The sequence below is a fragment of the Podarcis melisellensis genome, assembly GCF_964234715.1.
Source record: "Podarcis melisellensis genome assembly, chromosome: 8".
Taxonomy (NCBI): Eukaryota; Metazoa; Chordata; class Lepidosauria; order Squamata; family Lacertidae; genus Podarcis; species Podarcis melisellensis.
In genome coordinates, this window is record NC_138540.1 from 47,654,382 (window position 1) to 47,669,205 (window position 14,824).

General features: G+C 42.5%; 1 protein-coding gene across 1 annotated transcript in view; it reads left to right on the forward strand.

The window, feature by feature from the left end:
- Positions 1 to 14,824, forward strand: part of CDH8 (cadherin 8) — a 221,297-nt gene that overhangs the window by 81,961 nt on the left and 124,512 nt on the right. Inside the window, exon 3 of the mRNA XM_081921769.1 lies at positions 2,939 to 3,233. Coding sequence (XP_081777895.1) covers positions 2,939 to 3,233 — 295 coding nt within the window. The remainder of the gene's footprint in view (positions 1 to 2,938; positions 3,234 to 14,824) is intronic.

Genomic DNA, 14,824 nt, shown 5'->3' on the forward strand with positions numbered 1-14,824 from the left:
CTTTAACCTTGACATGAGCAAAGGGTTCTGAATCTTGACAATTGCTTTACATACTCATACATATTTGATAGAACTAAAGAAATGTTTCTTGGGGGATGAAATTGCTATACTTAATGACTTCAAATATATTTAGCTTTTGTTCTCTTAAAAAAAAATAGCACAGATTTTAGGAAGGGTGATGGCGACAAATGATGGCCCATGTATGGAGCTAATCTACCCATCTTGTGTCTTAGCCTAGGCCATCTATTGTAATGTTTCTGTATTAAAGATAAAAAGCACATGAATGTTTCAAATAGCTGCCTTGATGATCTTTGACTGCCGCCAGCTGCTATAAAGAAGGGGAAGAAAGATTTCTGTAAACATCACATTTATCATTTACTTTAAACTAGAGAAAGCATGATTACCATTTTTTGTCTGGTACTAGTATTTGATGGAAAAAAGAGGGAAAATATATATTTAGATTTTTTGCTCTTTGCAGACCTAGAGCCAGTGACAAATGAAGGTTATCAAATGAGCAGTTTGTACTTTTTTGTTATTTCATATCCACCATCTCATATTTTAAGCAGTTCTCTGCGATTATATGAAATATGTGTGCATGTATTTCAGAAGCATCTCTTGTATGGAAAAAAGGCTTTGTTTTAGTTTTGGTTTTTTTAAAAGACATTGGGCATGTTGCAGTTAAATCGGTACACCAGGGATGGGAAACATGTTTCAACCTGAGGGCCACAAATATTTGCAGTATTGTAAATATACAAAAAAATATTTAAATTCAAGAAAAAAGGAAGAAAGGTTCCAAAACAGACATTAGAGATAATCTTGAACCTTGAATTGCTGCAATGATCCTTTGTGAGCATTATATAATGTATCTGTATAAGTAATTTAAACCACACACCTTGGACAACCTTATGGGGGCTTCATACCGGTGATGGATAAGGCCAGAAGCAAAGTTAGGGAGAGAAGAATGAAAGTAAATTTCACCATTGTACAGTAGACTAGTTTCTACACATGCATTTCTCTAATTCATCCAGGCTAGCAAGAAGCATTATCACTTAACCATCCAGCCATAAACACGCAAGGAAGGTTCCCACTCAATGCTTATCCATTTTGGAAATCAAACTGGAATGTTTTGATTCTGTATTCAGTGTTCTTCAAATTTGGATCCCCAGATGTGGACAGACTACAATACTCATCATCCACAGCCAGTTTAGTTCAGTAGCCAAAGATGATGAGAATGGTAGTCCATCCAAATCTGGGGTCCCAAGGCTGAAACACAGTGCTGTATATTCTATTTGTACTGACATAAATTGCTATGTGCAGTGCCAACCTACTGTTGTGTTTTGTATTTCCTTTTTCATGGCAGGAACAGGGGAGGAGGATATGAATGGTTATGATACTTATTTAACTGTCCTTATAAAGGAAACTTTTTTGGGAGAGGTGCACAACCTCTTTCTTGAAATCATAATAAGAAAATTGTCGGTACTTAATAGTTCTCTCTCTCTCTCTCTCTCTGTGTGTGTGTGTGTGTGTGTGGTTTTTATATATAAAAAAGTCTAATTACACTTCTGATTACATTTTGTTTGATTAGTATGCATGCAAATAGTCTCTCTTTCTGTATTTAAGCTCTGATATGGATCAGTAGCGGCTGGATGAAAGAAAAAACCTCTCTTTGTATGCATTATATGTGTGTTTAGTGGCGGAAGAAATGGACTGGGATCGTTTGCCCACAGCAATCCATGTTCTGAATGTTGTGGAGTAGGTTCCCCTCCCCTGCTCATGAAAAGACTCATGAGATGCCATTCTGGGATAAAGGTTGTATTTATTGAAATTTAACAAATTGGGGTATTGCAAGCCAATTTACCAAACTAACCCAATTCAGAAACTACAGTGTTAGTGTCATGGACTGTCTGAATACAGAGGAGTGGTGGGAGACACCAGCTGGGAAACCTCAAAGGGAACCCCTAGAGGAAGAAGGCTCAGAGCCAGGGGATTGGTGGTGGGACAATGATGAGTGGGCAGAGCAGGGGGATTCCGAAGGGGGGGGTCCACTCCAGGTACCATTCCAAAGGGCGGTGACAAAATGCCACCCCCAATAGGTGGCACCCCCGGGGGGCGCCATGCCCCCAGGGATGAGTTCCATGCCCCCTGGGAAGAGTGCCGCTCCAGGTAGCAGAGCAGGTTGCTTCTCCTCTGGGTCAGAGGGAGAAGAGGGAGCAGACTGGAAGGAGGAGGTGTCAGAAGGTGAAGAAGTGAGCAAGAAGAGGCTGTGGCAGAGGGCTGCCCAGATTCAGAGGCAGGAGAAGAAGAGGATCAGGAGACAGAGATGAGGCAGGCTGCTGAATAATCTAGGAAGGCTCTTCATCCTGTTGCGACCAGCTCCTCTCCTCCCTGCTCTCCAATGTCTCTTCACATTGAAGACAGAACTGGCAGTAAACTTTAAGCTATATCTTTTACTTAAAATCAACAGGCATATATGGACACAACTGAAGCAAGCAAGCTAGTGAAAGAGTTATTAAAATCACCAGTTCAGGAAGGCCGCTTTGCTTTCTTTTTCCAGGCACACTATTTAGTGGCTGATTTTCTCACAGTAACATGGACATTAATTAAAGGCTATTGCTTATTCCAGCACTGATAACCTTCTGGTCAGATCACTGTAGTGCGTTAGACACAGGGCTACTGCATTCACATGACAGTTTATTCCATTTTCACAATGTTAAGTTCCTCATTCTGTATCATGGTAGCCTCCAATTGTTGTTGGATAACCCTCCATCATTGGCCAGCTGGCTGGAAATACATCTGTAGGTCACCATGTTGGCTACGCCTGATTTAAATAAAACAAATCCATAAACCTAAAATGAAATGTGTGGCAGTGCTGATGCAGAGGCAAATTGCTTTATGTCTTTTTAAAAATGATCACTCAATAGCTTCTTTGTCATTTCAGCTACACACAGACTTGGACCCTGGAATCAGCAAGATCAAGTACATCCTGTCAGGTGATGGAGCTGGCACTATCTTTGTGATCAATGACAAGACAGGGGACATTCACGCAATGAAAAGACTTGACCGGGAAGAAAAAGCTGAGTATACGTTGACGGCCCAAGCTGTTGATAGGGATACAAACAAACCTCTGGAGCCTCCATCAGAATTCATCATTAAGGTCCAAGACATCAATGACAATCCCCCCGAGTTCGTTGATGGCCCATATCATGCAACGGTTCCTGAAATGTCCATCGTGGGTATGTATGAGAGTTCCAAAGTACTTTGCAAAAGATACTGTGTACATGTATTTCTCCACTGGTTTATTTAAAGGCACCCTTTTAGGACCAAATCCTCACAAGGCAGTTTCAATCATTTAAATGTATAATCACAATAAAAAACAAAGCTTCTATAAATCTTGTATGTGCAGCATAGAAAACAGCAATAAGAATCTATAACAATAAAATAACTACAAGACAAAACTGGCAAAAGTATAGCAACATCTTACTTGGTGGAACATTCAAAGAAATAAAATAATTCAGCACCAGAACTATTAACAGCAGTGAAATATTGAGAAGAAGAAAAAGCTATTTCGAACAAATGCATCTTTAATTTTCATTTGAAGCCTTACAATGATTGGGTTATGCAAAAGTCAGTTGAAACAGAATTCCTTCAACATTGGGCCACTGGAGAAAAGGCATTCTCCTAAGCACCCATTCACCCAATTGCATTGCCCCAATGGGCATATAACTTTGAAGATGCCTTTACAGTATATGCATGGTATAGGGATGGGGAGCAATTTGATTCAGTTTACATGACAGTATACATGACTTACCTATTGTTCACTTTCTGAAATAATATGGTAATCAAAACACAACCACCCTTCAAAATTTGAAAAACCCTTAATTTTGTAATGCATTCCTCCTGCCAGGGAATGTACAAAAATACATTTACAGGTGGGAAATGTGCATTGAAATGCATACATAGTAAAAATAACATACATAATGCATTATATTAATGCAAAAATGGTATATTAGGCAATATTGTATGCAACAGTGTGTATATTAGAATAAATTACCACTAAAATGCTGGTGAATTTTCATGCAGATTTTTTTTTTTAATTGCCAAGTGGTATGGAATTGTGGAGAACTGAATATTGGGGGAAAATAAGAAACTCAGAGAACCCAAAATTTAGATATTCATCCATCACCAGCAGGATGTGGATGGCCCTTTAATTACTCTGGTTCTAAACTGTTTAAAGGTTTAGTCAAAACTAGCAATGTATCAACCCTGAGCAAATGGTAGATGAACATAGCAGTGTTTGTTTCATTTCCCCGTCTCTTACTTACATTTGCAAATCCATCGTTGACTAAAGCAATATGTTTAGCTCCTCTGGATGATGAGTGGTTGGCTAGACTGCAAAGTCTTTTGTGCAGAACACATGGATTACATTTATATTCCAATCATAGTGTTGTGGTGGAGACTTGTGCTGCTGCAGCAGATTCATCAAGATTTGTTCCAACACGCCACTATAATCCTATTGATATTTGGTTGATGTTTAATTATCTGTTTGTGTGCATTCTTCTACGCAGATGTACCACTTAGGATATGCGGCTACATACTTATCTATTTCCCCTCTTCCAACTATAATTAGCAAGAGACACGAAAAGGAAAGATGTTGTGTCTGGGGGCGGATGGTAAGGTCCTTGAGTGGATTTAATCAATTAACTGTTTGAATGGAGAAGCAGCAAAGCAGAATGAGAAGCTCTGAAAAGCAAGAGAGGAGTAAGGGGTGTGTTGCCACTAACTTTTCAAACAGCAGTATAGAGATCTTGTAACTCAGAAGAGCTACAAGCTTTGCATAAAGCTCCCATTCCAGTCCTTGACATCTCCTGTTAAAAAGATATGAATGCTGGGAAGACCTCTGCTTAAGGCTGCTGAAGAGTATAATGTTAGTGGATTAATTATTATAATTTGTAGAGATGCCCACCACTGAGGGGGAGTGGTGGCTCAAGGAAGCAGAAGTCAGAAAATTTTGCTTTCCCAGGACACCAAGGCAAAACTCATCACCATGGAGGAGATCAAGGTGTGGTTTCAGGAGACTGTGGAGCAGACATCAGGACTGATGTCAGAAATGTCTCGTTTGGTGTCATGAACTGGCAGGAAAATGTGGAGGAGAGAGAGGAGGAAGAGGATCCCAGTGAGGGGTGTAGCTGGGATTGGAACACACCAGAACAAGCTGCTGATGGGGAAGGAGAGACTGGTGAAGGAACTACTCACTGGGTGACAGAGGATGACGAAGGGATGGAGGTCAGTGCACAGGGACCAGAGCAACATGACCAACCACCAGAACCAGAGGGGCCCCTGTCTCCACAAACATGGGCTCTGAGGCACAGGGAGCAGCAGGTGGGGCACTACAGGAGACTAAAGCAGGCAAGGGCCCACAGCCAAGCTCCCTCGCTGGCCAGATGGGACTTACTAGCTCTGGGAGGAGATGTGTGATTCCTCAGCTAGAGTAGGCTTAGAACAGGAGAGGGTCACATGCCTCGTGAAGCCTGGATGCTGTAATTAGCATGCAAAGTACAAAAGTGCACAGAGCTGAGGTGCTGTGTTTGCTCAACTGCCCATGTTGATGGACCTCACCTTGCATGACCCAGGATCTTTGTGGGACTGTGCTTTGGACTGGACTTTGGACATATGCATTGACCCTAGACTGGGGACTTGCTGCCAGGTAGGCCAGGGTTTCAGGACAGAAGGGCTCAGAGCAGGAAAGTGAACTCCAGGGCCCACAGGAATAGAATCCACCTCCTTGGATACATCCACATATTGGATCCATATCCTCCTCAAAGTTTCAGTTGCTAGGGGGCTTTCCCCCTGAGGAATCCCGGTCTGAGGCCATGCCATAAATCAGGGTCAGTTGAGGTGTGTGTGTGTGTGTGAGAGAGAGAGAGACCAGCATGCTGTGGGGCATGCTGATGTCAGCTGTGCACTCTGGTAGGCATGCTGATGTCAGATGCATGTATGCAGCATGCATGGCCCTGGGCACCCACAGTCCCGAGGCCAAGCCACTGGGCTTGTGTGAGGTTATTAAAGTACAGTGGTACCTTGGGTTACAGCTGCTTCAAGTTACAGACGCTTCAGGTTACAGACTCCGCTAACCCAGAAATAGTACCTCGGGTTAAGAACTTTGCTTCATGATGAGAACAGAAATTGTAGTCCCTGTGGCACGGCGGCAGCGGGATGACCCATTAGCTAAAGTGGTACCTCAGGTTAAGAACAGTTTCAGGTTAAGAGCCGACCTCCAGAACGAATTAAGTTCTTAACCCGAGGTACCACTGTAAAAGAATTGAGAAATAAAATTACTAAATCATACACATGTGCATCATGAGGGTGCATTATGTTCACACTTCACAGAGAGACACACAAACAAATGTGAGAGGTCTCTAACTAACTGGAGAGTGTTTTTCTTTTGGAACTGGCCAACAATGTGACTTTTAGTAATTTCTATAAAGCTGTCAAGGCAAGATGCTCATAAATGTTTACTTGGAAAAGAGCCCGGGCACTTTATTGCCACTGTTGCGTCCTGTCAGGCTTCTGGAAACAATAGACTACCCTATTGCAGTTTTTAAAAAACCAGAACTACAGCCGTACACATTAGTGTAAGAGGCCAGAACTGTCATTTTGCTGACAGCCAGTACAATTGGTTGTACAAAGCCATCTTCCCTTCTAACTGGAGTGGGCCCAGGAGCGCTTTCGGAGAGAAGTTTAGGCTGGCTTGTCAATTACAAGTGCTTTTGGAGGTTTGATGTCTTTGCTCCTTTAAATCACTTCTGCGGAAATTGGCAAAGGCCTTCACCACCACCGTGTCAGCTCCTATGACCCAAACATAGGTTCAATATGTTAAGCTCCTTAATTATACAGCGAGGCGAACACAGCAAAGGCCTGGGGTTGAGATATTTCTATTTTTGCCAGCTTCTTGGCAAGAGACTGTAAACACTCACATGAACCAAGATGCTCGGGGATGTGAAGACAAAACAAACAAATGGTTGGGACGCTGGACTAAAATGTTAATAAAGTCCATGCTTCAAAGCACTTTGTATGCAAGGTAGGGCTTAGGGTACAGGAACATAGGAAGCTGCCGCATACAGAGTCAGAACTTTAGTCCATGTAGTTCATTATTGTCTTCACTGACTGGCAGCAGCTGCCCAGGAGCTGGAGATTGGGCCTTGTGCAAGCAAGGCAGATGCTCTACCACTCTACCACAGCCCTTAAGCTCTATCAAGTTCAGGCACCTGTTTCCACTAGCAGCCAGAGAAGTGCATCTCAAAAGCCTTCTCTCACTGTATCCTAGCAACTGATATTCAAAGGCATGCAGTCTCTGACAGGTAGCATATAGGCATCATGACTACAGTTTTATAAACCATCATCTTCTACTGTATTTGTATAGGCTTTATGCACACTTTAGAACACTGACCAGCATTCTCACATGTGCAGGGAGCCTCCGCAAGCAATCTGCTCTCTGAGAGGTGAACCAGATGCCTTTGGGAAGCCTACAAGCAGGATGCAAAGGCAGGAGTAACTTAACACTACAGTTCTCCATCAACTGGCCTTCAAAGGCAGGCTGTCTCTTATCCCTGGTAGGGCATGTAGCAATCAAGACTTAGTACCTATAGTCTTGCCCCTTCTTTGTGGCGCTATGGGCAAAGAGGCCTGCATGAGAAAGGTTGTGTCTGTGTAAATAGACCATGAACAGAGCATTCCCCACCCCCAAACACGGTGTGTCCTACTTCCAGTGTTTCCTACTTCCAACCTAATACACAAAAGAGGCTCAAAGTGATAGATTTTATTCCTTCTTTCCCCTGTGAGCCCCACTTTGGAACAGCTGTTCTTAAGCAGCATGTGCATGTCCCATTGAATTACTTGGATTATGAATGACTGTAAAAAGCAGTTCAGTATAAACAGCAGTTCTACTACTTTGATTCAAGTTCAAACCTGAGTCTGTTACTGCTTTCGCAGTCCCCGTCCCCCCCAAATTGCTGCCACTTCTTTTCTCCCCTCTGCTTTTAGGCAACTGAAAGCCACTACATTTGTTTTACAGTTACAATAGCAACTGCAATACCACCACAGGCTATTTTATTATGGCTAAAGCTGAAATAAAGGGGAAGTTTGAATGTTCTCCCCAGGGAGGCTTGCCTGGCGCCTTCATTACATATATTTAGGTACCAGGCGAAAACATTTCTCTATAACCAGACCTTTGGTTGATTAACGTTCTCTGACCTTTTAAATGGGTTTGTGGGAGGGGGGTTATTGGTTTATTATTATTATGTATTTGTCTTCTCATTTTGTATTTCTACATTGTGAAATATTATGTGATCTTTGGATGGAGGGTGGTATGCAAATAATAATAGTTTCAACCCTTCTGCCCATTTGTACTTGCAATGCCCTTTAAATGAGTAGCAACTACTAAAAGGCATTAGTTATGATAACTATATAGAACTTCCAGGTTCAGAGAGAGGCTGAATACATACTTACCTGCTTAGAGCCCAAACTAGAATCACTCAGAGTTGTCCTCAATGTCCTGCTTTTAATCTAGATGTATTCTAGATCCTGGGTCTACAAAAGTGAGTGTGGTCATTCAATATGCCTTTGAAAACCGTACTGTTAATTAGGTTTCCCATGCCTTTTCCACATCCTCCAACACATTTATTGGGCAGATGTGGATACATGCCACCACTCCGCGTTGCTGGGACCACTTCCATCTGTTTTAAAAATGACACATTGTGGGGTAGTATAGAATCCATGTGCCTTGAGATTTTATTTTGAAAATGAAATTAGTCTGTGAAAAAGCACTTTCCAATGACATAAAATACGCAATAGGTGCAGATTGTGTGTGGACTAGGTAGGGAAAAAAGCTGGTTTGCAGTGTGCATTGAATGAAGATTATAATGTCATGTGTGTGCACCCAGAGTATTGTTTTAATAACAGTAGATGTGGGAGGGCAAGGGATAAACAACAAAGGAGGGCTGTTGCTTTCAGAGACAACATCAATAATTGGCATCATTGAGCAGCTATCAGGGCCCCTATGACCTGAGATATCAAACTACTGGTGCCCTTTATGCTCTCCCCTACCCCCCCCCCAAAAGCTCTAACCTAATGCTTCACCTAGCCACCATTTTGATTGCCCAACCAAAGGCCCTGGCACATTACCATTCTAGACCCAACTTCATGGCAATCCACAGAGCATCTCATATGACACCCTGTTGCTGCTCATTGCTCTTCATTTCTGGCAGGTTAGCCTGCCAGGACCCAGAACTGAGGAAGGGACTCAACCGAATGCACTCTGTCCTGCGGTCAAAACTGGAATCACAGAATCACAGAACTGTAGAGTTGGAAGGGACCCTAAGGATCATCTAATCCAACCCCCTGCAATGCAGGAATATGCAGCTGGTCCATACAGGGATAGAGCCAGACTCTGTTTGCTTTCATAGTTTAGAAACAGGATGACAGACTAGGGTGTCTCCAAACTGCAACTGTATCTTTGTGGGGGAATCTTGTGGAAGGAAGTACAGTACTTATCAGGTTTGGTCAGTTCAAGTAGATTAAAGCAATCTGTTGTCCTGATGCACCAAATCTACAAAATTTATTTATATTCCAGAAATGGGGTAAATAAATGGTAATTGGCCATTTCCACTTCCATGTCCACTAAAATTCTCCAACATCCTAAACAAATTCTTTGTCATATAACCACCTGATAAACAAATTGGAACAAATTCTCATTGAAGAGCAGGTATAATCTAACTTCTTGTGTAAGCCTTGAGCAGAGGGAATACAGGGGGAAAATGTCATTTTGAGGAGCCCTAGATCAAACCTTTGATGTGTTCTCATATTTTATACAATATTTGGTTGCAGGGGAAGATGTTAAGATGAAAAACATACTGTTGACAGTCAAGAATTAGTCTTCATTGAGTTGTCAGGATCTCTTTCTCCTTCATTCTTTCCATTTTCCTGGTAGAAAATCCTGAATGGCTTTTTTAAAAAAGAGAAAAAACGTTGTCAGTTTATACCTTACTTAGTTCAAGGTTTTTGTGCAGCAAAGGTTAGGATACATTTGGAAGCTTTCATGCCTTGAAGTTACGTTACGGTTCTGCATGCCCCAGAACTGGAGAAGAACTTGTATATGCTGTGAAGCCCTTAAGCAACAAAGATGTTGTACAAGCTATCTCATTTTTCGATAAGTGCACCAAGTTATAAGTGAGATTGAGGGGGAGTGCATTAATCTCTCCAGCCCTCCACAAATAAAAATGCTGAGATCTCAATGAAAAGAGGCATTTTATTTGTGGAGCGCTGGCGTGATTAATGCAGTTGCCCTCTATCTCACATATAACTTTACACACTTATCTAAAAATGAAATAGCTTGTGCAACATATTCATTGCTTGAGGGCTATGCAGCAGCTATATACAAGTTCCGGGGCATCTGGAACTGCACTGTACCTCCAAGGAATTACTATTTACAGCACCTTCTCAATGTTTTTACTCCAGGGAAGCTAGATCAAAGGAGTTTTTCTTTTCACAAATGAGGTGAAAATGTTGGAAGCTGCCCTATACCAAGTCAGACAATTGGTTCATCTGGCTCAGTATTGTCTACACTGGCTGACAGTGGCACTTTCTAGGATTTCAGTCACGGTTCTCTCCCAGCCCTACTTGGAGATGCCAGGGATTGGACCTGGGATCTTCTACATGCAAAGCAGAGGCTCCACCACTGAGCTATGACCCTTGCCATGACAAGATTGATCCCTCCTATTTTACACCACACAGGTAAAGTGTATAAGAAAGACACAGTCCTTCTTTGTATTAAGATCATACACACGATGGCAATATGAGTGGGAGTAGAAATTTGAGTTTAACTCACCTAGTAACTCCCTGTAACAGGGACTACAAGCCCTGTTGCTTCTGTTCTGTAGCTAAAATAGCAGCAGGAGTAGGTATACGTAGGCATGGAGGAACCCCAAGGGTTGCAGAAATAATTCAAAACAGAACAACCCCTGGAGGAGGGGGTCCCAAAAACAGTCCAGTGATGACTGAGGACAAGCAACATGCCTGCCACTGTGGTTTCATAAATTTACATTCCACCACAGAAATAGCAAACTGATTGACAGCCAACACTGAAAGAAGTGTTAGTGACCTTCATTAGTCCCTTCAATCTCTTTCCTAGTCCTGTTCATAAACTGGGAGAATAGGGTATTCTAGCCGATATTTCAGCATGGCAGCAAATATCACATGAGGGGTTATGAAACTTTTTGCTTCTGCCCTGAGCTCCTTCCAAAGGCTTCCAGCTTCTGGAGGATAGAACTGGTTGAGTATCATATATGCTTGAATATCTATGTCAGCCTCTTCCAACCCAGGGCCCTCCATATGTTTTGGGACTACAACTCCCCTCTGCCACAGACAATATTAGCAAGCATGAGCATTAGCACCAGGCAATGTCTGGTACAATAAGAGAGTAAGTTAGCAGTACTAAGTTGGTGTTTAATTACCCTGTGTAATTAGCAAACCTCTCCAAATTCTCTGTGCTCACTTTCTAGGTTTACATTAATATTTTAATGTGCTATATTTTCTGAGACCCTGTACTAAAAGGGCTCTAATACTGTGATCAACCTCAAATTAGCCCAAAGGGTAAACTGAAAGTTAGTAAAATAGATGATAATATAATCTCAAACATTATAAAATATGGTTATGGTGAAACAGTTGTTAAGAAAAAATGTATAACATCCTGTGCTTTTGTTTCACTGTTTGAACATCCTTTGCATAATCAGCTCCTTGAATTTGTCTACTGAGGAACTATCGGAACAGTGAGGTCAATAATGCATCAAATTCTGCAGAGCTGTAATGAAAATATATGAGGTGGTGATAAAATGAAACTCTTCTTTAAAATCATGGTGTGTGTAGAAATTTCATATTCAATGGAGAGATAGAACTGGGTGTCATCAGAAACTGATGAACTTCACTCCAATCCTTGGATGATTCCACTCAAAAGCTTCAGATAGATGTTGAACAGCATGGTGGACAAAATGGTACCCTGCAGGTCCTCAAAGGATTTTCCTGACATCGCCTCATAGAATTGTAGAGTTGAAAGGGACAATGAGGGTCATCTAGTCCAACCTCCTGCAATGCATGAATCCTTGGCCTAACATGGGGCTTGAACCCAAGACCCTGAGATGAAGGCTCATGCTCATGAATCTGAGACAAATGAGCATTGAAGGTTTTAACATGGTGTCAGCCAAATAATGTTTGTGAAATCACTTCCAGAAAAATATTATTCTACCTTCCAGGTGAGATGGAGAAATAATTAGTACATATATCTTTTGGGTTCCACTGGCAAGCACCTCGGGCCATTTAAAACTGACGTCAACAAGTAATTTGGGGTGGGTGGGAGGAGTGACATGTAGGTGACCATATATTGGCTGAATACTTCTACAAAGGGTGTGATGCACTTTCATTTATTCTTTTATTGCAATTATAAGGGAGGGATGGTATAGATTTAGTGAAAAGAGACAATGAATTTACTAGATATCCTTGCAACTCAACTTGCCTGGAACATGTGAGCCTGGCTTGCTGTAATGAAGTATCTCCATTGAGACCTCTCTAGGCCAAATTTAAAACTATCTTCTAAGGTGTAAGTTTCCATAGCAAAAGCTGAATATTTTTAGACTTGCTTCATAACAACACACAGTGGTTTTAGACTGCCAAGCACTGTAGTTGGATGTGTTCAGGAAAAAGGAAACTCAGTTGTATGAAGTGGGCACAACGAGTGGTGGACCTCTGGGTCTCAAATTTCAGTGGCACCCAGTACATTGCCAAAATTCGTTGTGCCCCCTGCACTCCATTTTAAATCATAGTTGCAGCACTCCCTGCAGTGCCCCCAAGACACAACACCCAATGCGTCTGAACTGGTCGCACTCCCCTAAATCCAGCTTTGGTGCAATCCATCCATGAGTTTTGTGCACATAGACCTCATTCATATCAATGGGCCTTAGTGCTCATTTATACAAAGATTGCCATTGCTGTCAATAATATGGAAGCAAATTTGGAGACTCTCTGATCTGGAGAGTGTGGACTCTACACCATCCCCAATTTGGCCAAGGTGGCATCCCACCCACCTGCCCTGCATTCACCAGTGATATTTAAGGAGAAGGAATAGGGTTTTCTTGGGAGTCTCCTGACATGTCTAGTTAGCTGAGCCAACTTTTTTACCTACTCCATCCTGCTTTTTATATCCAACTGTGCTGTAGTTAATTTGGCTAATTGTTGCACCTGTCTGGCACATAGTGTGGGATGGTTATAGAGGAGCATCCATTCTTGGTGATCTCCTAGAGAAATCTTTCAAGTGAGATGCATTCTGCCAGTCTGCCTCATATTGCTGTCTGATGTAGGGGTAATAATAATAATAATAATAATAATAATAATAATAATAATAATAATTTATTTATATCCCGCCCTCCCTGACCAAAGCTGGGCTCAGTAGCAGGGCTAACAACAGTAAAAACAGCACAATTTACACAAAATCGCAGTCAATTAATTGAAATACATTCTAAAATCAATTCAGAATCAAATTAATGGCAACCATTGGGCTACAGTTCTATGAGGATTACAGAAAGAGAGAGGAGGTCAGACTGTGCCTTGGCCAAAGGCCTGGTGGAACAGCTCCGTCTTGCAGGCCCTGCGGAAAGATGTCAAGTCCCACAGGGCCCTAGGCTCCTGTGACAGATCGGGGCCACAGCCGAAAAAGCCCTGGCTCTGGTTGAGGCCAGCCTAACCTCCCTGTGGCCCAGGATCTCCAAGATGTTTTTATTTGAAGACCATGAGGTCCTCTGTGGGACATACCAGGAGAGGCGGTCCCGTAGGTACCAAGGTACTAGGCTGTATAGGGCTTTAAAGGTTAAAACCAGCACCTTAAGCCTGATCTTGTACTCCACTGGGAGCCAGTGCAGCTGGTATAGCACCGGGTGAATGTAATCCCGTGGCAAGGACCCCATAAGGAGTCTTGCTGTGGCATTCTGCACCCACTGGAGTTTCTGGGTCAGTCTCAAGGGCAGCCCCACATAGAGTGAGTTACAATAATCAAGCCTGGAGGTGAACGTCGCATGTAGTAGACATTCATAGACTGCTCTTGGGGCCCTATAGGCATAACCCTACCTATTATCTTAATCAAGACAATCCTCAACTCGCCTTCAGAATGAAATAGCTATGAAAGATTAAAATTTGTTATTTTTTGGCTGCTGGGCTTCAAGTCAATATGGTATTTCCCAGATTTCTCTCTTACCTCCACATTAGACCTAGGCCTATACTTGAAAAAAGAGGTTTTATACTGCTGCAGATATTCTAAAAATACTGGTTCACAAAGCTGGGACCTTTATTTACCTGGCCTGGCATCTTCATGCTGGGCAGGGGTGCCAACATGAATAAAATATTGGGGGGGGGGACAAGTAAGCCCTGCCCCATATAATTGATCACATGACATGGTCACACACAGCCATTGAATGGCAATGCCCATCAACTTTGGGAGGTTCTGGGCCCCTCAGATTTTTTGGGGGGGGCAAAGACCCCTCAGCTCCTAGGAGTTTGCTACTGTGATGCTGGGTATGTGGGCAATACTACCACTAGGGAGTTTATCTTGTGCATGGGACGCGGGTTGCACTGTGGTCTAAACCTTGAGCTTGCCGATCAGAAGGTTGGCAATTTGAATCCACGTGATGGGGTGAGCTCCCGTTCTGTCTTAGATTCTGCCAACCTAGCAGTTTGAAAGCAGGCCAGTGCAAGTAGATAAATAGGCACCACTGTGGTGGGAAGGTAA